This window comes from Oncorhynchus tshawytscha, linkage group LG05 (assembly GCF_018296145.1).
Source record: "Oncorhynchus tshawytscha isolate Ot180627B linkage group LG05, Otsh_v2.0, whole genome shotgun sequence".
In the NCBI taxonomy this organism is placed as follows: domain Eukaryota; kingdom Metazoa; phylum Chordata; class Actinopteri; order Salmoniformes; family Salmonidae; genus Oncorhynchus; species Oncorhynchus tshawytscha.
Genome location: NC_056433.1, coordinates 21870866 through 21894083, shown reverse-complemented (window position 1 = coordinate 21894083; position 23218 = coordinate 21870866). Strand labels below are relative to the sequence as shown.

The 23218-nt window shown below is 42.9% G+C and overlaps 1 protein-coding gene across 2 annotated transcripts in view; it reads left to right on the top strand.

Annotated features, from left to right (window-relative positions):
* The first annotated feature begins 294 nt into the window (after positions 1 to 294).
* The window catches only part of LOC112250154 (discoidin, CUB and LCCL domain-containing protein 1), a 44503-nt gene continuing 21579 nt past the window's right edge, over positions 295 to 23218 (top strand). Inside the window, exons 1-7 of one of the 2 annotated variants that reach the window (XM_024420054.2) lie at positions 295 to 710; positions 4606 to 4824; positions 10793 to 10936; positions 13705 to 13756; positions 15744 to 15816; positions 20132 to 20265; positions 22505 to 22545. In XM_024420054.2, the coding sequence (XP_024275822.1) occupies positions 638 to 710; positions 4606 to 4824; positions 10793 to 10936; positions 13705 to 13756; positions 15744 to 15816; positions 20132 to 20265; positions 22505 to 22545 (736 nt within the window). In that variant the 5' untranslated portion in view covers positions 295 to 637. The remainder of the gene's footprint in view (positions 711 to 4605; positions 4825 to 10792; positions 10937 to 13704; positions 13757 to 15743; positions 15817 to 20131; positions 20266 to 22504; positions 22546 to 23218) is intronic. The other variant, XM_024420055.2, reaches the window with a different exon arrangement.

Below are 23218 nucleotides of genomic sequence, written 5' to 3'. Positions count from 1 at the left end.
TGAAGTAGGCCTACAAGTACCTTCTATGTGCCTGTTTTATCACTGGTGAAAGTCACCTATCTTCTTAGGGATTGTTAAATTACATTTGGCATGTAGCCTATGTAAGCCTACAGGCTTAATGGTTAACCATTGAACTAAGTACTACTATACTTACCTTCAATATTCCCATTCTAAGATAAAACAGCTCAGAGAGTTTCTAGGAGTAATGTTTGAAAGACAACTGGTTCTATTTTAGCCTGAGTTCTCAGTACCTCCTATTTGGCTGATTTGAGTTAGTATAAAAGGTCATAGGCCTATCTTTAAGCAGGGGTGTGCAGTTGAACTCAACAACAATTATTTTGATCAAGTGTTGCCTCTTGCCTGTCTTGGCTGCTCAACAAATATACTCCTCTTCCCAACGACACCGTGGCTGTCAGACTGGTTGGTCGACCTGAGCACTGGGTGCCGCCTGTGGATGAAACACGGAAGAGTTCATTCAAGGAATCTACTGTGGAGATACAGGCAGGATAGAAGCACACGGAGCGCATCGGGATCCTTTGATTTAGAGCAAACCTTCCTGAAGAAAATTATCCCATGAAGACGAGACAAATGTGTCTCCATATGCGATTTCGTTGCGTTACTTTGGATAAAATCTGAGATGTTGGGAAAGGAGAAACTTAATGGCTTCTTTGTCGTTTGGACTATACTTTCCGCGTTTGGCGAAAAACTCGGTAAGTAAACTAACCCTCGTTAAAGCAACAGCGATTTACACGTTTACCCATGACTTCTTTTTTTGACTACAACAGATTGTTGGTAACAGGTCTCGCTACTTTATATTCAATGGAAACTGAATATTCCTTGATTCAGCATGGCACCGATAATTTGACATTTTACTAGACTTTGGTGTGCCATGTGTTGAAAGCACACCAGGCGGTTTTTATGTGCCTTAAACACATGGCACATAAAGGGTAAATAACACATTGTGTGTGGCTTGTTCAATAAGCCTCGAATGTTAAGTACTTGTCATAACTGGTTTGCCAATAATCAAATGTAACAATAGTGTGTGTCGTGTAATTACATAATGTATTTATAATGTATGAATAATGTATTTGTTACATTGAATCACTGTTAGGCTACATTGAGTTAAGATCAAACATGCAGGACGTTGTGAGAAAATAGAACCAGTCATTTCTTTCAGTTGTCTTTCAAACATTACTCCTTAACTCTCTGAGCTGTTTTATCTTAGAAGGGGAATATTGAAGGTAAGTATAGTAGTACTTAGTTCAATGGTTAACCATTCAGCCTGTAGGCTTACATAGGCTACATACCAAATGTAATTTAACAATCCCTAAGAAGATAGGTGACTTTCACCAGTGATAAAACAGCCAAATAGGAGGTACTGGAGCTGAAACCATAATAGTTGTGTGTTTGATCATCCTCCTGTATCACCACACTAATGGACGGCATGGCTCTCGATTCTGTAGTACTTATTTAGCCTGATAGCCTACGTGCATTATAATGACAATGGAGCAGGGCCATCCTTTTGTGTCTGTGCTCCTGTGGTATTGTCTCTCCGTACCAAGGAGTCACCACTGGCTGCTGAGCAATGCCCTACAGCGCCACGCATGCCTTAGCACTCAGTTTAGGAGACTCAGCCAAAGCTCTCCCACTGGCTGCTGAGCAATGCCCTACAGTGCCACGCATGCCTTAGCACTCAGTTTAGGAGACTCAGCCAAAGCTCTCCCACTGGCTGCTGAGCAATGCCCTACAGCGCCACGCATGCCTTAGCACTCAGTTTAGGAGACTCAGCCAAAGCTCTCCCACTGGCTGCTGAGCAATGCCCTACAGCGCCACGCATGCCTTAGCACTCAGTTTAGGAGACTCAGCCAAAGCTCTCCCACTGGCTGCTGAGCAATGCCCTACAGCGCCACGCATGCCTTAGCACTCAGTTTAGGAGACTCAGCCAAAGCTCTCCCACTGGCTGCTGAGCAATGCCCTACAGCGCCACGCATGCCTTAGCACTCAGTTTAGGAGACTCAGCCAAAGCTCTCCCACTGGCTGCTGAGCAATGCCCTACAGCGCCACGCATGCCTTAGCACTCAGTTTAGGAGACTCAGCCAAAGCTCTCCCACTGGCTGCTGAGCAATGCCCTACAGCGCCACGCATGCCTTAGCACTCAGTTTAGGAGACTCAGCCAAAGCTCTCCCACTGGCTGCCTTTGGGATCCTTGTGTGGATTCATGCAGTGAACAGATTTAGTCTGATGCACATTGTAGTCTGACAGAGCTGGGAAGAATTGATTCCTGTCATTATTTGATGTTGTTTTCCCCCTCTACCTGGTATTACTGTATGTTGAGCCTCCCTGCCTGTCACATTGCATCTGCTTCCACAGCTCCCCCTCTGAGTGTGTGAAGTGAATATTTCATGTTTGTCCTGAGGGCAGGAGTCAGCCAGGTGTTCAGGAGAGACGATGAGAGATGCACTGGCATTTAACATGTAAATAGCATAATTATATTCTCTGTTAGTAAAAATAAATGCATGAGTTTGCTGGTGTATATCAGTATGACTGAAGTGAAAAAAGATGCATAAAGGTTTTACTCTAGTGAACTATGTGCACTGCATAGAGAGAAATGCAACCTTGCTATGAATGAGGAATCTCAAGGAACAAAAAATGCAATAAGTGAAATCTGACTGAAACCTCCAACACATGAGCCCATATCTGAGAGGATCAGATAAATGTCTAGGTCATTGAAGATCTATATATAAACAAAACAATGTCTTAGTAGGTCTATCTGCTGGGGACGCTGTCATGTAAACATTTTGTTGTACAGTAGGTATTTAAAGTGCATGTGGGCTGAACCTTGATTTTTTTATTGTTCCAAACAAACCACTACCCGAAAAGGCTCTTGAGGGGATCTTAAAGGGCCCACTCTGACCTTCTCCTACTTTACCGTTGTGTGACGATACCACCGCCCCTGCGCTTGCCCCCAGGTGGGTAGCTGCATCTTGTTTACATTTTTCCGTCCCGCTGTGGTGTCCGCCTAGCCTCACATCTGGACTGAGTCCAGCCTTGGACCACAAAGGCCACTGTGTGTGCCTGCGCAGTGTGTGACGCTGACGTAACCATCGCTGCATGGCTGTGGACTGGCCAGTCAAGTCAAAGCTGCCGTCATGTGTTTTTTAATAGCCTCATTCATTTGTCCACAGGCCAACTCATTTTCTTTAAATGTTTTTCCATTAAATGTGAGTTTACCTTCCTTGGAAAGAAGAGATCCTTTAGAGATCCTTATCCAGAAACCAATGTTATTTAATGCATGTTTTAGGCCTATGTGAAATGATCCTGCCATTGATGTCTGGACTATGTGTTTCTGTTCTACATACATCTAAATTCAAGGGCCCAGTCCAAACACTAGCACCTACCACCAAGCCTCAACCTTCTAGGCACTTCATGTAGGCTAGATCTGAAGTAAATTGAATAGGTATGATGTATTGGGGATAGGTGTAAGCATAAGACATGTGATAGTTGCGCAACCTTTCCCTATGATAAGCTAGGTAGAATTTTCACCATATTGTTAATAAATATTGCTAATAACTTCACATCTACATGAAGTCTCTAGGGATTAGAGGGACAGGGCCTAGGTCTGTGGGAAGCAGTCCGGTGGCTGGTCTCTGTGGGCCACAGCTGCCATGAAGCCCTTGCAGGCTTGTTAGTGCTGTCACAAGTGTTAATGCCACACCCAGGGGGACAGTGGATTAACCTATCTGTAAACAGTGTCCACTGTGCCACCAGGGTGCTGAGCTAGGCCCGGGGCATGGGAGCCACTGACACACCACACACACGAAAGGGAAGCCCCACACCTTCTGAAAGAGCCTGGAGTTGGCCTAGCCCAAGCAGCTGAGCATATCAGACAGACACCCCACCTCTCGTGCCACCCAAAGGGAATCTCTAGAAGAGAGAGCATTGCCTTTCTTGGAGGTTGTTTTTTTTGTTGCTTTGCTGTGTCTTCATTCTTAAGCAGAAGTGCATCAGCCAGGTATTTCTGTGAAGTAACTCCTATTTGTTTTGACTTGTCTGTTTGAGAAGACGTTCGCTCATTGAGACATTGGCAAATTTTTACTCACTTTGATTGATGTAATTAAGACTGCCTTCCAATAGCTGTCATCAGAGCTTGTATTTGTCTGACCCAATGCAATATGTACAGTGTCTTTTGTTTTGCTTGTCTTGACTTGTCTCCCTCCCTCAATGTCTACTTAACATAAGTTATTCCTTTCATATGTACTGGCACATTCTCTATCTAGACCTGCTGCTTTCCTTGATTCATTTCAAACTGTTGGCTTGGTAAAATTAGTCATGTTGGCTAGCTAGCAAACTGAACAAAATGTCTCATTTACTGGTGAGGTTGTTTGGTGTGTTTGTGGAGTGAAAGTTGAGCCTTGAATGGTGAGTGTTCTTATTTGCCCTCCAGTTTGAGAGAGTTAGTGTTTTTCTCCACCAAACTCCACCATCACGTGTGTTCCTCATATCATGGTTTAACTAGTCTTAAACAATTTAACAGAAATACAACACCAAAATGGAGACGGAACTTCTTCTGATCTAACTTGACTTCTCTCCTATGGTTTTGTCCAGACGACGGTTGTGGCCACTCCATGCTGGGCCCAGAGAGCGGTGTCCTCTCCTCTAAGAACTACCCGGGAACCTACCCCAACAACACCTGGTGTGAATGGAAGATCCGCGTGCCAGAGGGCAACAGCCTGGTCCTCAGGTTCGGAGACCTGGACGTGGAGGCACGGGACTGCCAGTCGGACTACGTCAAGGTCCTCAAGGATGTCTACGGAGGCGAGCATGGTGAGTCTGAGTCAGCCATCTTGGCCTTGGCTATTGTCTCTCTGGTTCTATGTGGTGATGAAAGTGTGACCTAGCTAGCGGTGGTGCTGCACAGACCACAGTCTTCATAACATTCCTTCTCCACAGATGAAAAGCACATGTCAGACTGAGCTTCCCTATTCACTGAGTCAAGGACAGAGTTTCTTCTGGGGGATTTTTCTATATATAAAGAGCCGGAGGAGAAGGCGGATGTCTTTGTTGTACTTGAGAATAACCTCACACAAGGAGGAAGTTGTGGGTGATCCTGATGGTCCGAGGACATCCAAGCCAACAGAAGGACATTGAGCTTCAAAAGTATTGGGACAGTGACATTTTTTGATTGTTGTTTTGTCTCTGTACTCCAGAACTTTGGTATTTTCATCCATATTGGGTAAACCGTTTACAGAGGTTTTTGTACATAGTATTTTAGGGGACCAAAAGTATTGGGACAGATTCACTAGCTAAAAATTAAAAAAAAAAAAGTTTAGTATTTGGTCCCATAATCATAGCATACAACAAAGTATGCTTGTTGTATACTGAACAAAAATATAAATGTAAAATTGTCAAAGATTTTACTGAGTTACAGTTTATATAAGGAAACCAGTCAATTGTAATACATTAATTAGGCCCTAATCTATGGATTTCACATGACTGGGAATACAGATATGCATCTGTTGGTCACAGATACCTTAAAAAAAATATGGGCGTGGATCAGAAAACCAGTCCGTATCTGGTGTGACTACCATATGCCTCATACAGCGCGACACATCTCCTTTGCATAAAGTTGATCAGGGTGCTGATTGTGACCTGTGTAATGTATTATTTTTTTTTTTTAAAACACGATTTATTTATTTGCTACCCCCCTCTCCCCAAATTCGTGGTTTCCAATTGGTAGTTACAGTCTTGTCTCATCGCTGCAACTCCCGTACAGACTCGGGAGAGACGAAGGTTGAGAGCCGTGCGTATTCTGAGAAACAACCCAACCAAGCCGCACTGCTTCTTGACACAATGCCCACTTAACCCGGAGGCCAGCCGCACCAATGTGTCAGTGGAAACACCGTACACCTGGCGACCGTGTCAGCGTGCACTGCGCCCGACCCGCCAAAGGAGTTGCTTGTGCGTGATTGGACAAGGACATCCCTGACGCCAGACCCTCCCCTAAACTGCACAACACTGGGACAATTGTGCACCGCCCCATGGGTCTCCCAGTCGCGGCCGGCTGCAACAGAGCCTGGACTCGAACACAGAATCTCTAGTGGCACAGCTAGCACTGCAATGCAGTGCCTTAGACCACTACGCCACTCGGGATGCCCGGCCTGTATAATGTTGTCCAACTCCTCTTCAATGACTGTGTGTAGTTGCTGCATATTGGCGGGAACTGGAACATGCTTTCGTACACGTCGATCCAGAGCATCCCAAACATGCTCAATGGGTGACATGTAAGAACTGGGACATTTTCATCTTCCAGGAATTGTGTACAGATCCTTGTGCATTATCATGCTGAAACATGAGGTGATGGCGGCGGATGAATGGCATGACAATGGGCCTCAGGATGTCATGGGGTCTCTGTGCATTAAAATTGCCATCAATAAAATGCTATTGGGTTTGTTGTCCGAATCCCCACCGACACCATGGGACATTCTTTACACAACTTTGACATCAGCAAACTGCTCGCCCACCTGCCTGGTACAGTTGAAACCAGGATTCATCCGTGAAGAGCACACTTCTCCAGCGTGCAAGTGGCCATCGAAGGTGAGCATTTGCCAGGTGTCCGGTGGATGGATTATCTTGGCAAAGGAGAAATGCTCACTAACCAATGTAAAGAAATGTGCACAACGTGAGAGAAGTAAGCTTTTTGGGCTTCTGGAACATTTCTGGGATTTTTTATTTCTACTCATGGGACCAACACTTTACATGTTGTGTGCTATGAATATGGGACCAAATATGTAATGTTTTGCTACTTTAATACACATGTGGATTTGTCCCAATACCTTTATTCACCTAAAATGGGGGGAATATGTACAAAGAGTGCTGTAATTTGTAAACAGTTCACCTGCTATGGATGAAAATTTCCCCAAATTAAAGCTGCCAGTATGCACTTTAACCTCTGCCATTGTATAATTTCAAATCCAAACTGCTGGAGTACAGGGTCAAAACAATCAAAAATGTGTCACTGTCCCAATACTTTTGGAGCTCACTGTATTTCATTATAGGCTCTCCTTTACCTTGATCTCTATGGGCTTTGATGGGGTTTGACCATATTTGTTGGTGGGTTTGACAAGTGCTGTTGTGCTTTGAGGTGTAACTACCCAAGAAAGGTTTCGACACCAACCATATCAGATTGTTCTGAAATCTTTTCTGTTGTTAGAAACAGATAAGATTACCGGTAGCATTCCTGCAACATTATTTTGTTTCTAATATTATTTTATCTTTGAGAAATTAAGCTAATTGATTGCATCTAAATTGGCCATTTAAATGTATAGGATTCATATAATGTTACAAAAGTATAGTACCTAGCATTCGATTTGGACCAAACCTTTTTCTAACAATGAGTTCGACCTGAGGAATCCAAAGGAATGGTCAAAAGCCACCTACAGACGCCGCATGCCAATCCCACCTAACGAGTATATAGTATCAGTTCTCTGTGTCTGACGAGTAGTATGGACCTGCGGCTTGGGGTATTGTTTCTTCATCCTATGAAATGTATTCCCAGTGAATTTGGTGATATTTTTCCCCCTTTCAGAGAAATGAGTCATTGAATGTGTTAGGTTTATGTCCCATCCTACATCCTGATATTACCAGGTTCTGACTAGAGTTCGACTGATTAATCGGAATGGCTGATTAATTAGGGCCGATTTTCAAGTTTTCATAACAATCGGTAATCGGCATTTTTGGACACCGATCATGGCCGATTACATTGCACTCAACGAGGAGACTGCGTGGCAGGCTGACTACCTGTTATGTTATGTGAGTGCAGCAAGGAGCCAAGGTAAGGTGCTAGCTAGCATTAAACCTATCTTATAAAAAACAATCAATCTTAACATAATCACTAGTTAACTACACATGGTTGATGATATTACTAGTTTATCTAGCTTGTCCTGCGTTGCATATAGTCGATGCGGTGCCTGTTAATTCATCATTAAATCATAGCCTACTTCGCCAAACGGGTGATTTAACAAGCCCATTCACAAAAAAGCACTGTCGTTGCACCAATGTGTACCTAACCATAAACATCAACGCCTTTCTTAAAATCAATACACAAGTATATATTTTCAATCCTGCATATTTAGTTAATATTGCCTGCTAACATGAATTTCTTTTAACTAGGGAAATTGTGTCACTTCTCTTGCGTTCTGTGCAACAGAGTCTGGGTATATGCAGCAGTTTGGGCTGCCTGGCTCATTGTGAACTGTAAAGACTATTTCTTCCTAACAAAGACAGCCAACTTCGCCAAACGGGGGATGATTTAGCAAAAGCGCATTTGCGAAAAAAGCATAATCGTTGCACGAATGTACCTAACCATAAACATCATTGCCTTTCTTAAAATCAATACACAGAAGTATATATTTTTAATCCTGCATATTTAGTTAAAAGAAATTCATGTTAGCAGGCAATATTAAGCTAGGGAAATTGTTACTTTTCTTGCATTCATTGCACTCAGTCAGGGAATATGCAACAGTTTAGGCCGCCTGGCTCTTTGCCAGAATTTTATGTAATTATGACATAACATTGAAGGTTGTGCAATGTAACAGGAATATTTCGACTTATGGATGCCACCTGTTAGATAAAATATGGAACGGTTCCGTATTTCACTGAAAGAATAAACGTTTTATTTTCTAAATGATAGTTTCTGGATTTTACCATATTAATGACCTAAAGGCTTGTTTTTCTGCGTGTTATAATTAAGTCTATGATTTGATATTTGATAGAGCAGTCTGACTGAGCGGTGGTAGGCAGCAGCAGGCTCGTAAGCATTCATTCAAACAGCACTTTCGTGCTCTTCGCTGTACCTCAAGCATTTCTCTGTTTATGACTTCAAGCCTATCAACTCCCGAGATTAGGCTGGTGTAACCGATGTGAAATGGCTAGCTAGTTAGCGGGGTGCGCGCTAATGCCGTTTCAAACATCACTCGCTCTGAGACTTGGTGTAGTTATTCCCCTTGCTCTGCAAGGGCTGCGGCTTTTGTGGAGCGATGGGTAACGATGCTTCGAGGGTGGCTGTTGTCGATGTGTTCCTGGTTCAAGTCCAGGTAGGGGCAAGGAGAGGGACGGAAGCTATACTGTTACACTGGCAATACTAAAGTGCCTATAAGAACATCCAATAGTCAAAGGTATATGAAATACAAATGGTATAGAGAGAAATATTCCTATAATAACCTAAAACTTCTTACCTTGGAATATTGAAGACTCATGTTAAAAGGAACCACCAGCTTTCATATGTTCTCATGTTCTGAGCAAGGAACTTAAACGTTAGCTTTCTTACATGGCACATATTTCACTTTTACTTTCTTCTCCAGCACTTTGTTTTTTCATTATTTAAACCAAATTGAACATGTTTCATTATTTATTTGAGGCTAAATTGATTTTATTGATGTATTATATTAAGTTAAAATAAGTGTTCATTCAGTGCTGTTGTAATTGTCATTATTACATATAAATACATTATTAAAAAAATTGGCCTATTAATCGGCGGCAGTTTTTTTTGGTCTTCCAATAATCGGTATCGGTGTTGGAAAAACCATAATCGGTCGACCTCTAGTTCTGACCCCCCTTAGTCATAGTATTTCTGACAAGTAATTAGACGTCTTGGGTTTTCTCCATGTTAGCAGCGCGTAGCACCACACAGAAAGCATTTGTCATGCAGGATGTCTCTCCTCCAGCCTGCCACTACTACTGAGTAAGAATTATTGGGCTGGAGGGAGGCTGGTGTGAAGAGCAGGATATGGGCTGAGGGTAGTGTTGAGCTGCTATATCCATCATGCTGTGGTGAATGATCATCATGCCCACTTTGCAACCCACCCACAGCTGAGGTTACCAATACAGAGGCCAGGGTGTAAGAGGCCCTTTGAAACCTCAGTGGTGAAACACGGAATGCCTTGGCTTCTCTCCTCAACAGCTTCCTGGTGAAAGTATTCCATCACTGACCAGGTTTCACAACATGCTTTGCTCATAAATATCCTTAGGAATTAGTGATATTAATTAGTGATATACAGTATCCCATTCCTGGTCATACCTTGAAAGTTGTATTTTCACACTTCTTTGAAACTCCTTATATGACCCTTAATGTTCCGTAGGGCAATAGGACTGGGGAATGTAATCATTTTTTCATCATGAAATCCCTCAGGGTTGTTGACGTGTAGTTCAGTGAGGGAGTGGATATAGTGATTTCCACCCAGAGGATGTGGTTGCCATGGAGCTGACTGGTGGAGGCCTCATGTTTCATCATGGTCGTCAGGTGAAGCAAAGCCACACAGGCCATTGAGACCAAATATAACCAGCACTGGCTGCCTGGCTGAGACCCGGTCTTTGGAAAGGGCCCTGGGCACTGTGCTGGGTTTGGGTGTCTCTCTCTCTCCCCCCCTCCCTTTGTCTGCACTGCAAATTATTTACAGTGAAATTCCTGTCGCTGACAAAAGGGAAGCATTTTTTCCTCCTGTGTGCGATAGAGTGGAAGAGCTGTTCAGATGACATGTGATTTGGGTTGTTGGGGCTGAAAATAGAGAGCCTGTCAGGGAGACCTGGAGGGACAAACAGCCCCTGTGGGGTGGTGGGTAGGGAGGACCGTGTAGATGGCAGGTCAGAACCTGTCTGCCTCTCCCACCTCTCTGACCTCAGATATGGTCGCACCATCTTGTGTTGGTCATTTGGAATATGAAATAAGGTCACATTGCTGTCAAAATGCAGATGAATGGTGGTTATGATAGACCTATGTCCATCTCTCCTGTTGCAGTGTATGGGACGTTCTGTGGCAGCCTGAAGTCCTACCCAAGAGAGGTACACACGGACTCCAATGAGGTCATCGTCCAGTTCCGCAGCGGGCGCCACATCTCGGGCCGAGGGTTCCTGTTCTCCTACTCCTCAGGGGACCACAGAGGTTTGAGACTCTCCCTCTCTCGATCTACACCTAAACTAATGATTCAATGCTGTTTCATGCCAAAACAATGATCTTGATAAGAATACACCGTTGTCTGAATTCTACATGTGTGTTTTTCTGTGCGGTCCTTTGGTTGGCCTTCTCTTTCCACTAAGGACAGTCAGTGCTACTGGTTAATCAGCTGTGCCACGTGCTACCACTTGCCTGTCCTGTCCTCTCCTTAGGGGGAACCCAGAAGGGTTGGGGCTGTTTCTACTAGAGGTCGACCGATTAATCGGAATGGCCGATTAATTAGGGCCGTTTTCATAACAATCGGAAATCTGTATTTTTGGGCGCCGATTTTGCCAATTTTTAAAAATTAATTAGATTTTTTTATACCTTTTTTATTTAACTTGTCAAGTCCGTTAAGAACACATTCTTATTTTCAATGACGGCCTAGGAACGGTGGGTTAACTGCCTTGTTCAGGGGCAGAACGACAGATTTTCACCTTGTCAACTCGGGGGTCCAATCTTGAAACCTTACAGTTAACTAGTCCAACGCTCAAACCACCTGCCTCTCATTGCACTCCACAAGGAGACTGCCTGTTACGCAAATGCAGTAGAAGCCAGGGTAAGTTGCTAGCTAGCATTAAACTTATCTTATTATTTTTTACCTTGGCAAGTCCGTTAAGAACAAATTCTTATTTTCAATGATGGCCTAGGAACAGTGGGTTAACAGTGGGTTAAAAAAACGACAGATTTGTACCTTGTCAGCTCGAGGATTCGAACTTGCAACCTATTGGTTACTAGTCCAACACTCTAACCACTAGGCTAACCTGCCGCCACTTATAAAAAAAACAATCAATCAATCATAATCACTAGTTATAACTACACATGGTTGATGATATTACTCGTTTATCTAGCGTGTCCTGCTTTGCATATAATCGATGCAACGCTGGGGGATGATTTAACAAAAGCGCATTTGTGCTTTTTTCACAAATCGTTGGACGACTGTACCTAACCTTAAACACCAATGCCTTTCTTAAAATCAATACACAGAAGTATATATTTTTAAACCTGCATATTTAGCTAAAAGAAATCCAGGTTAGCAGGCAATATTAACTAAATGAAATTGTGTCATTTTTCTTGCGTTCATTGCACGCAGAGTCAGGGTATGTGCAACAGTTTGGGCCACCTGGCTCATTGCGAACTAATTTGCCAGAATGTACGTAATTATGACATAACATTGAAGGTTGTGCAATGTAACAAGAATATTTAGACTTAGGGATGCCACCCGTTAGATAAAATACCGAACGGTTCCTTATTTCACTGAAATAATAAATGTTTTGTTTTCGAAATGATAGTTTCCGGATTCGACCATATTAATGACCAAAGGCGTGTGTTTTCCGTGTGTTATTATGTTATAATTAAGTCTATGATTTGATACAGCAGTCTGACTGAGCGATGGTAGGCAGCAGCAGGTTCGTAAGCATTCATTCAAACAGCTTTTTGCCAGCAGCTCTTCGCAAGCACAGCGCTGTTTATGACTTCAAGCCTATCAGCCTAATGGCTGGTGTAACCGATGTGAAATGGCTAGCTAGTTAGCTGGGTGTGCACTAATAGAGTTTCAAACGTCACTCGTGTGAGGTAGGGGCGAGGAGAGGGACGGAAGCTATACTGTTACACTGACACTACTATAGTGCCTATAAGAACATCCAATAGTCAAAGGTATATGAAATACAAATGGTATAGAGAGAAATAGTCCTATATTTCCTATAATAACCTAAAACTTCTTACCTTGGAATATTGAAGACTCATGTTAAGAGAGATAGTCCTATAAATAATATATTAACTACAACCTAAAACCTATTACCTTGGAATATTGTCTCATGTTAAAAGGAACCACCAACTTTCATATGTTCTCATGTTCTGAGCAAGGAACTTAAACGTTAGCTTTTTTTACAGGGCACATATTGCACTTTTACTTCTCCAACACTTTGTTTTTGCATAATTTAAACCAAATTGAACATGTTTCATTATTTATTTGAGGCTAAATGGATTTTTATGTATTATATTAGGTTACCACCTGGGGCGGCAGGGTAGCCTAGTGGTTAGAGAGTTGGACTAGTAACCGGAAGGTTGCAAGTTCAAACCCCCGAGCTGACAAGGTACAAATCTGTCGTTCTGCCCCTGAACAGGCAGTTAACCCACTGTTCCTAGGCCGTCATTGAAAATAAGAATTTGTTCTTAACTGACTTGCCTAGTTAAATAAAGGTAAAAAAAAAAGTGTTCATTCAGTATTGTTGTAATTGTCATTATTACAAATGCATTAAAAAAATCGCCTGATTAATCGGTATCGGCTTTTTTGGTCCTCCAATAATTGGTATCAGCGTTGAAAAAATCATAATTGGTCGACCTCTAGTTTCTACATGCAGCATTATCAGACACAGCATAGACTGCCGTAAGTCAGACCATATTGAATGACACACAGTCACGCTGTGTATGTGATGATCCAGGAGATTCCAGGAGTTTACAAACTGGTTTTGGTGGTTATGCCTGTTTCCACCATTATTATGTTGTTGACCAAAACATCACTAAGAGCAATGACTGTGTGTCTGTGCGAGTGTGACATGAATGCTCATCCCAGAGGGAGTGAAGGAAGCAGGGTCTACATCCTGTTGTGGTCCTTTCTGCTCCACAGGGCTGGTTTCCTCTGTCTGCTCTACTACTGATCACATGGTATTTTCTCCCCTCATTGTCTCGGCTCCTCCCCTGTTTTCTCCCCTCAGATCTGCTCACATGTTTGGATAAAGGCAGCCATTTCTCAGATTTAAAATACAGGTAAGGTTGTTTCATATGTGGCTGTGTGTCTGAGAGTCAAATGTCTTGCTTTGAGTCCTTGGTTAACTGTAATGGCAATAGATTCCTAGATTGATTATGGGCCTTAATGAAAAATATTACCCCTTGTTATCCCTCAGCTAGTCAATTATCTAATTTCCTCAATATTCTGTTATATACAGTTGAAGTCGGAAGTTTACATACACTTAGGTTGGAGTTATTAAAACTTGTTTTTCAACCACTCCACACATTTCTTGTTAACAAACTATAGTTTTGGCAAGTCGGTTAGGACAACTACTTTGTGCATGGCACAAGTAATTTTTCCATTGTTTTCAGACAGTTTATTTCACTTATAATTCACTGTATCACTATTCCAGTGGGTCAGAAGTTTACATACACTAAGTTGACTGTGCCTTTAAACAGCTTGGAAAATTCCAGAAAATGGTGTAATGGCTTCAAACTTCTGATAGGCTAATTGACATCATTTGAGTCAATTGGAGGTGACCTGTGGATGTATTTCAAGGCCTACCTTCAAACTCAGTGCCTCTTTGCTTGACATCATGGGAAAATCAATAGAAATCCGCCAACACCTCAGAATTTTTTTTTTGTAGACCTCCACAACTCTGGTTCATCCCTGGGAGCAATTTCCAAACGCCTGAAGGTACCACGTTCATCTGTACAAATAGTAATATGCAAGTGTAAACACCATGGGACCACGTAGCCGTCATACCGCTCAGGAAGAAGATACGTTCTGTCTCCTAGAGATTAACGTACTTTGGTGCGAAAAGTGCAAATCAATCCCAGAACAACAGGAAGGACCTTGTGAAGATGCTGGAGGACACTGGTACAAAAGTATCTATATCCACAGTAAAATGAGTCCTATATCGACATAGCCTTTAACGCCGCTCAGCAAGGAAGAAGCCACTGCTCCAAAACCGCCGTAAAAGAAAATCCAGATTATGGTTTGCAACTGCACATGGGGACAAAAATCTGACTTTTTGGAGAAATGTTCTCTGGTCTGATGAAACAAAAATATAACTGTTTGGCTATAAGGAACATCATTATGTTTGGAGGAAAAAGGGGCTTGCAAGCCGAAGAACACCATCCCATCTGTGAAGCACGGGGGTGGCAGCATCAGGTTGTGGGGTTGCTTTGCTGCAGGAGGGATTGGTGGACTTCACAAAATAGATTGCATCATGTGAAGGAAAATGATGTGGATATATTGAAGTAACATCTCAAGACATCAGTCAGGAAGTTAAAGCTTGGTCGCAAATGGGTCTTCCAAATGGACAACGACCCCAAGCATACTTCCAAAGTTGGTATTGGAGTGGTCATCACAAAGCCCTGACCCCAATCCTGTAGACAATTTGTGGGCAGAACTGAAAATGCGTATGCGAGCAAGGAAGCCTACAAACCTGACTCAGTTCCACCAGCTCTGTCAGGAGGAATGGGCCAAAATTCACCCAACTTATTGTGGGAAGCTTGTGGAAGGCTACCCGACACGTTTGACCAAAGTTAATCAGTTTAAAGGCAATGTTACCAAATACTAATTGAGTGTATGTAAACTTCTGACCCACTGGGAATGTGATGGAAGAAATAAAGCTGAAATAAATAATTCTCTCTATTATTCTGACATTTCACATTCTTAAAGTAAAGTGGTGATCCTAACTGACCTAAGACAGGGCATTTTTACTTAAATTTAAATGTCAGGAATTGTGAAAAACTGAGTTTAAATGTATTTGGCTAAGGTGTTTTTTGTAAACATCTGACTTCAACTGTATATATACAATTTAGATTCAAGTATCTTATACGTCTCCATTAAGTCCATTTTGTCCCATTAGAGTGTAGTAATGTTGATGGTGTAAGCAGAGACCGTTTCTGGTGTGAAGTAATTACTTACCACTACTGAACCGTGTCCATCTGGGGAAATTGACAGGATGGGGCCAATGCGTTGTCAACAAGTGTGTTCTATTGTTGTCTATCCTCACAGGAAGTACTGTCCGGCAGGATGCAAAGCAGTGGCAGGTGACATATCCGGGGACATTTCCCAGGGTTACAGGCATGTAAGTAAAAGTGTAGTCCTTCTCAAAGGTAGCCTATTCTGTCTTTTTTCCAGGTTTATAAAGAGGACAGAAATGCTTTTTGGTCTCTGCCTCCCCCCTGGGGAAAGTTTTTAACCACAGATGTTGGTTTGCAGAGTAGGTATTTGAGGCATCGTTGTGTTGTTGGAAGCCTTGGCAGCAGTTCTGTCCTAACAGGTTCTAGTCCCCTGAAGCAGCCAGCCAAGCACTTGTTTGTTTACCCTTGATTACATTGTCCTGTCTTCTGTCAGGGGAACACGACTGTTCTGAGGCACCACTTGGAGCACCTCAGCCCATAGGTGCTTCAAGTAGTAGTAGGTCTGAATGGGCCCTTGTTAGGCACAGAAACAGACACACCAGAAGCTGGACGTGAGAAGTTGTCCCCGGGCTAACCAGTCGTTGCTGGTGCTTTTGTCTGGCTGCTGTTGTGGAACACACAAAGTGGTTGTGGAGGTATATTGGATGGGTCATCTGTTTATGTAACTGTGGTGCATTTTGACTCAGCAGCAGAGCTGGGCTTTGCTGTTAGGTTGCACAGGGGCAAGGCAACTGTAAAACCTGGTCCAGTTGGGCTGTGTGAGTGTTTGTGTGTAACTCTGTCTGCTTTGTCTTAGGGCTTGTGTACTGTAGAATGCTTTGGGCTCATTACACACAGTTAGAGCTAGAGATGACTACCTCTTTGTAAAGCTGTTTCATTGTAATACCTGGAAGTAGTAGCTAATGTGTAATACCATAAGATGTCTAACACTCTGAGGTGAACAGCCAAACATGCATATAGACTAAGCTCTGTGAGAAGATTCTGGTCACTGTATTCACCAAAATACTCCAGAACTGTAGTTATGCTAGTCCTCCTCTCTATGGGGCTCAGGATGCATTTCATGTGGGTCACCTGGCTGGGTCAATCCCAGTGGTCCTCTGGCTCTGCTACCCTGGCCAGCCCTGCATGGGATTCAGTATCTAAAAAGAGAGGGTCTTTCCAGACCAGGGCCTCCTGAGGTTTTGCTCTCTCTGGGGTTCAAACAGGGCTATTGAGCGGCCGCCCACCGGCCAGGCGGTCAGTGTGACAGACAGCTCCAGGCTTAGGAAGCACAGCAGGGAGCCCCAGCCCCACAACAATAGGCCTGGAGGAGCACAACAACAGAGAACTTCTCAACGCTCCACCGTCTGCTGGGAAGAAGGATGAGCATCGAGGGCTTGGCGTGTGCCGAGGGCTTGGGGTGCATCCCAAATGGCACCATATTCCCTTTATAGTGCACTACTTTTGAACAGGACCATAGGGATCTGGTAAAAGTAGTGCACTATATAGGGAATAGGGTGCCATTTGGGAGAGACTGGGCCAGAGCGATTGATTAGTCCGCGCAGGCTATTGTATAGGGAGGGTTTGGTGGAGGGCCTAGATTATGAGGAGATGATGCCTTTGGAACAGAAGGTGTTTATCTGTCCACTGCACCCATTCAATAGACACACTCATTAGCATTTAGACCAACACAACAGTCTGAATGACTTCTGGGCAGTTTGTAGTATGGCATTAATGGTTCCTCAGAGTGTATTTATTATAACCATACAAGACTTACACATTGTGGCTATGTATTTGATACACTGTGTATCTGTAATTAATGTGGTTATCATACCATATGTCATCATTCAGTGTTAATAAGCACTAAGTGAATTAATAATTTAGCAACATATTTTGTTGGTTGAAAGGTCTACTTAGTTAGTGCTTTTGACCCTTGGGAAGTAAGTGACAGCAGGGAAGTAAGTGACAGCAGGGAAGAAAGTGACATTTTGATAGTTCCTCTCCTACTCTGTAGTATTTCACCCCCTGCTGCTAACATGAAATAGTCCGCAGAGGTTTAGACAAGGAGGTTAACAGAGGCAGGACACATGGACAATCTCAGTTAGAACCAGACAGTCTTTGGCTGATATAGTCAAGGCATTATCTAGTCTATTACGCTCCTACTAGTAGCAGTAGCACCAGCCTTGAACCCAGCCCTGCTCCAGCAACAGTCCATGATTAGTCTCTAGCCATAACTCTGACTGGGGCCATGATATCATATACAAACTACCAGAGCCTATCCATCTGCTCCACCGGCTGACAGACAGGCAGGGCAGAGTTCAATGTATTTACGGTGTGGTAGTCGGCCCACCCGGCAGTGTATAAATGATCAGAGTAATAATAATGAGACAGTTAAATCTGACCCAAGAGCAGCTGTTAGTCCAGATAAGCGGCAGCCAGGCCTCTGTAAAGCAGCTCCTCAGGGCCCCAGCCACTGGCCCCCGATTTGTACCATGGAGCTGTCGAGCAGCCTCTCCCCCTCCCTCCCTCCCCCACTCAGAGGAGAATAGTGCTCACCTATAACACCTAGTCACCAGACCAGCCAGTCTGTAATGGCTTTTTACAGGGAAAGGGAGGAAATAGCTGCAGGCTGAAATTAGCCGTAACTGATTTTAACACTGAGCTTTTACCTTGTCTCCATGTTGAAGTTAGATTATATATTTATATTTCTTTCAGTCTTTTTCATCATGTTTGAACAACAATAATTTTTCAGAAATTCATTTTTCACCTATATTAGTGTTTGAGTGCTTGTTTCAATAGATCCTTGATGGACTTTATGGAGAATTTTATCGGCAGAGCTACGGTTCATTTTTACAGCACTCCAGTGATTGCCATGTTAATTGTAAGGCATTTCACGTTGTCTTGTGGAGGAAATGCCTGTTTTTATCCATCAAAGAGCTCCTTTTAACCTGTCCCAGCCCTTCATTTCAGCAGCAGGGTGGGGCAATCTCTGAGAGGTAGGCATCTAGCTATTCCAAAGGTACTGAATGTTATGTGACAAAGTACTGCTTTCCTAAGTAACGCACCACAGAGAAGTATGTTTGACATTCCTCCTACAGCTGCAATTACTGTAAATATTGACCCTGAATGCAATCACAATGAACCTTTTTCCACATGTAAATGAAGTGTGAAGTGATTGAGAATGCATGGGGCTTATTTTAGATTAGCGTCTACTGTGGCTCCATGTCATGAGATTGCCTTTTTAATTTGGGATGAGATGCCTGCGCTCCCACTGCTGACACCGATGAATGACGGGGAGCTGCACTGCTCTCCTATGTGCCATGTTGAAGGGAACCTCAGACATGAGAGGAATGGTGCACTGTTGGAAGCAGTAGGTCAAGCTCATTCACTTTTGTTGAAAGTCCAAGTGTTATGTATGTATTTCGTGGCCCACACTCTCTTGGTGAAATGTTTTTTGAATGGTAGCACCACACACAGTTTGGCTAGCTCAGACTTCCATTACGAGGGTGTCTGGAGTTTTACACTTCTTCCACCTTCTCAAATCAAATTTTATTTGTCACATACACATGGTTAGCAGATGTTAATGCGAGTAGTGAAATGCTTGTGCTTCTAGTTCCGACAATGCAGTAATAACCAACAAGTAATCTAACTAACAATTCCAAAACTACTGTCTTATACACAGTGTAAGGGGATAAAGAATATGTACATAAGGATATATGAATGAGTGATGGTACAGAGCAGCATAGGCAAGATACAGTATATACATATGAGATGAGTATGTAAACAAAGTGGCATAGTTAAAAGTGGCTAGTGATACATGTATTACATAAGGATGCAGTCGATGATATAGAGTACAGTATATACGTATGCATATGAGATGAATAATGTAGGGTAAGTAACATTATATAAGGTAGCATTGTTTAAAGTGGCTAGTGATATATTTACATCATTTCCCATCAATTCCCATTATTAAAGTGGCTGGAGTTGAGTCAGTGTCATTGTCAGTGTGTTGACAGCAGCCACTCCATGTTAGTGGTGGCTGTTTAACAGTCTGATGGCCTTGAGATAGAAGCGGTTTTTCAGTCTCTCGGTCCCAGCTTTGATGCACCTGTACTGACCTCGCCTTCTGGATGATAGCGGGGTGAACAGGCAGTGGCTCGGGTGGTTGATGTCCTTGATGGTCTTTATGGCCTTCCTGTAACATCGGGTGGTGTAGGTGTCCTGGAGGGCAGGTAGTTTGCCCCCGGTGATGCGTTGTGCAGACCTCACTACCCTCTGGAGAGCCTTACGGTTGAGGGCGGAGCAGTTGCCGTACCAGGCGGTATTCTCTGTGTTTAGCCCTGGTTGTTATCTGAGCTGTGATTGTCTGTTATAGCATATCTGTCTCTTGTTCCATACCTCTATGATGTGTTTGTCTGTCTCTATATCACACCTGTGGTCTCTGTGGTTTCAGACCTCAGTTCTGTATGTCTAATATATTATATCTCTCTGTTGTTTCAGACATCTGTGCTGTGTAAGGCTGCCGTCCATGCAGGGGTTATCCTGGATGAGTTAGGAGGCTGGGTATCCGTGGAGACCCACAAAGGCCTGAGTCACTACCACGCCACCAGAGCCAATGGGATCCAATCCAAAGAGTGAGTAGTGGGGAATTACAGGCCATGATTCAGAGGATGGGCAGTACAACAGCAGTAGACTTGAATGTTAGGCCTCACATGTTGCCCTTCACAGCACTATAGGTTTCTGTAAGCAGAGGTACCAATTGGTGTCCACAAACATTAGCCACTGGTTTAGGATTGATCTTTTTAACAGTCTGATGGAAGTTGTTGATAATAACTCTCCTAAGAGGAGCATAAACCTGCATGATGGGACAACTCTTATTTTTTTGTGTCATCTCTGCTTCGAGTCCTAAATAAATGTCTGCTGCCCCAGACTGTGGCCAGGTTTACCTAGGTAGAAACCGGATTAATCAGGCAGGGCTAGCATTCCTACACTGTTTCAATGATAGATTAGCTGGCTTCTCACAAATGTCAGAGACAGTCAGTCTTGCCTATGGCATTCATAGAGATTTATGATGGAGTTCTGAGGTGGGCGAAGAGAGAATAATAGTGTCCATCAGTCATAATTGACTAAAGCTTGTAGTTGTATAGTCAGTTTTTATACATGTAACACAGTGATGCCTCACTAATATTATGACAGCAGAGTGAAGGCGAAGGGGCTTGAAATAATTTGATTCTTAAAGAAATGGCCATCACTCAAGCTGTCCTTAATGTTCAGTGGGGGAGGAGGATTTTGTCATTTGAAGTAATGCATGCAAACGTGATAAGTCGTTCATATCAAATAGGCTTCAGAGCCCCTAAGCCTAGCTATGTGAATGCATTGGTGCAGTGATGGCAAATCAAATTGTGACATTTTGAAATATATAGGTTCGGTTTTCAAATATTACCCTGTATTGATTTGCCCTCTACACATATCGAGCACTGCACATCAATCAATCACTTTCTAAATGTGTAAATGTGAACTGTTATGTGTAGCAAATAAATCTTAATTGTAGCAGTACATAAACATTTTGTCCTACTGAACCTGTGTATTAACATATTGTACACTCACATTTTCTTTATAGCCATGTAACAACATTGCATGAGCTTTGCAAACATATTCTATACAAAGGAAACATGCATGGGGTCTTTACACATTTTCTTCATTGCATTCACTGGCTGAACATGCACTGCTGAATTGAATAGGTTCAGTGTTGTTCTCTGGCTCCTGAAAGAACTTTCTTTATAAATGGACAACCCCAGCCTAATTCAAGTCTAATTCTCCAAAGACTTGGCCTTTGCTGAAGGGGATGAATACTTGGGTTGTGTTAGAACATGAAGTTAACTAACACTCCAACAGTATGTATAAAATGCAGCAAGGATTGGATGCTGTTAAGCCGTTGTGATGATACAAGTTTGATTTAACTTGACTTCCTAATTGGATTCTGCTGGATTAAGACATGAACAATATTTACTCTGACAATGCACCATGCTTCCCACTACCCAGGATGGCTGACCTTGATGATGTCACAGTCCCCTGACCCAGTCTCTGTCCAATTTGGAAGAAAGGATCAATATCTGGTTTGATAATGACTCTGTTATTGGAAATGGATCAGCTCAAACCAAGATGGATACCTGTGTATGTTTTTATTCATGTTGTAGTAGGAACCGTTTCTTTTCGACTGTTAGATAATAGATCATTTCGACACTCCCAGGTGCAGGTGAAAGTCAGTACCCACGTTAAAGTGTTTGCTCTTTTGTACTTTGACATACCTCTTATCGCCCATAAATATCATTTAACCACCACGTCTGCTTTTCTGAACTGTTCAAAGAAAAAATAATCTGATCCAGGAAGTTGGTGAAAATGATAGATCGTTGAGTGATGGTGGAGAAATATAAAATTCTCCCAACTAGCCACTGTAATTAACACCAATCGTGGTGTCTTAATGTGTTCAGGTTTATCCCCCAACTATAGGGCACTAGGAGAGAAGAGACTACACAGGGAAGGGCAGGGGAAACAAAGCACAGGGTTCTTGGTGAAGGCTGATTTGGGAAGAGAAATAGGGGGGCACAATCTGGTGATGCTTCTTTGTGGCCACAATGGCAGGCTCTCCACAATGGCAGGCTCTCCACAATGGCAGGCTCTCCACAATGGCAGGCTCTCCACAATGGCAGGCTCTCCACAATGGCAGGCTCTCCACAATGGCAGGCTCTCCACAATGGCAGGCTCTCCACAATGGCAGGCTCTCCACAATGGCAGGCCCTCAATCTATCACTGTAATTGTAATCGTTGAAGCTAACGGTCCGCCATTGATGGATATTATTTTTCTTCTTGCAGCGGCTCTTTGTCCGAAGCGCTCTTCACGTTCCTCATTAATGGTAACATTTGTTTTGTTCTCTTTCTCTACTGTTTTTATGCTCTTAAATTGTTGTTTTTCAAACTACAGTTTCTTAGGCCATTGTTTTTATCACGTAATAAAATGTGCTGCATTTTCACCAGGAAGGAATGTTTCAAAGCCTACCACTTACTAAATTAAACATTTTATGCCAGGATTTCTGATGACTTACTGATAGTTGTTGAAAAAGGAAGTAATTGACAGTCAAACGGGGTAAAAGATCTGGTTTGGAAAATGATAGCTGGTGTAGTCACACCTTATCTTGGTGTGAAGCGTGGGAACCCTGTATCTCTTGTCTGTGTGATATTTTCATACAGCTGTTTGCATTCTGGCACAGTTTCATCCAGTCAGTCGGCTATAACTGTGGAGGTTCTGGCTATCTATATCACATGCAGGCAGGCCTGGGAAAGCTCACAAATCAACTGTTGGTGTCACAGTACAGATGTGTTCAGACACTTGACGGTACAACAGCTGTGTCAGAAGACAGACTGCACTTATTAGGCTTATTTACTCTCAGTTACTCTGGACAACAATACACATTTTCAAATACTGTAAGTTGTGATGTAAAATGTGTCTCATTTACAGTTGTCATGTTTCTTGTAGACACTCTCTTTGCTCTCCGATCAACTTAGACAGCATCAATGCTCACTTGACAA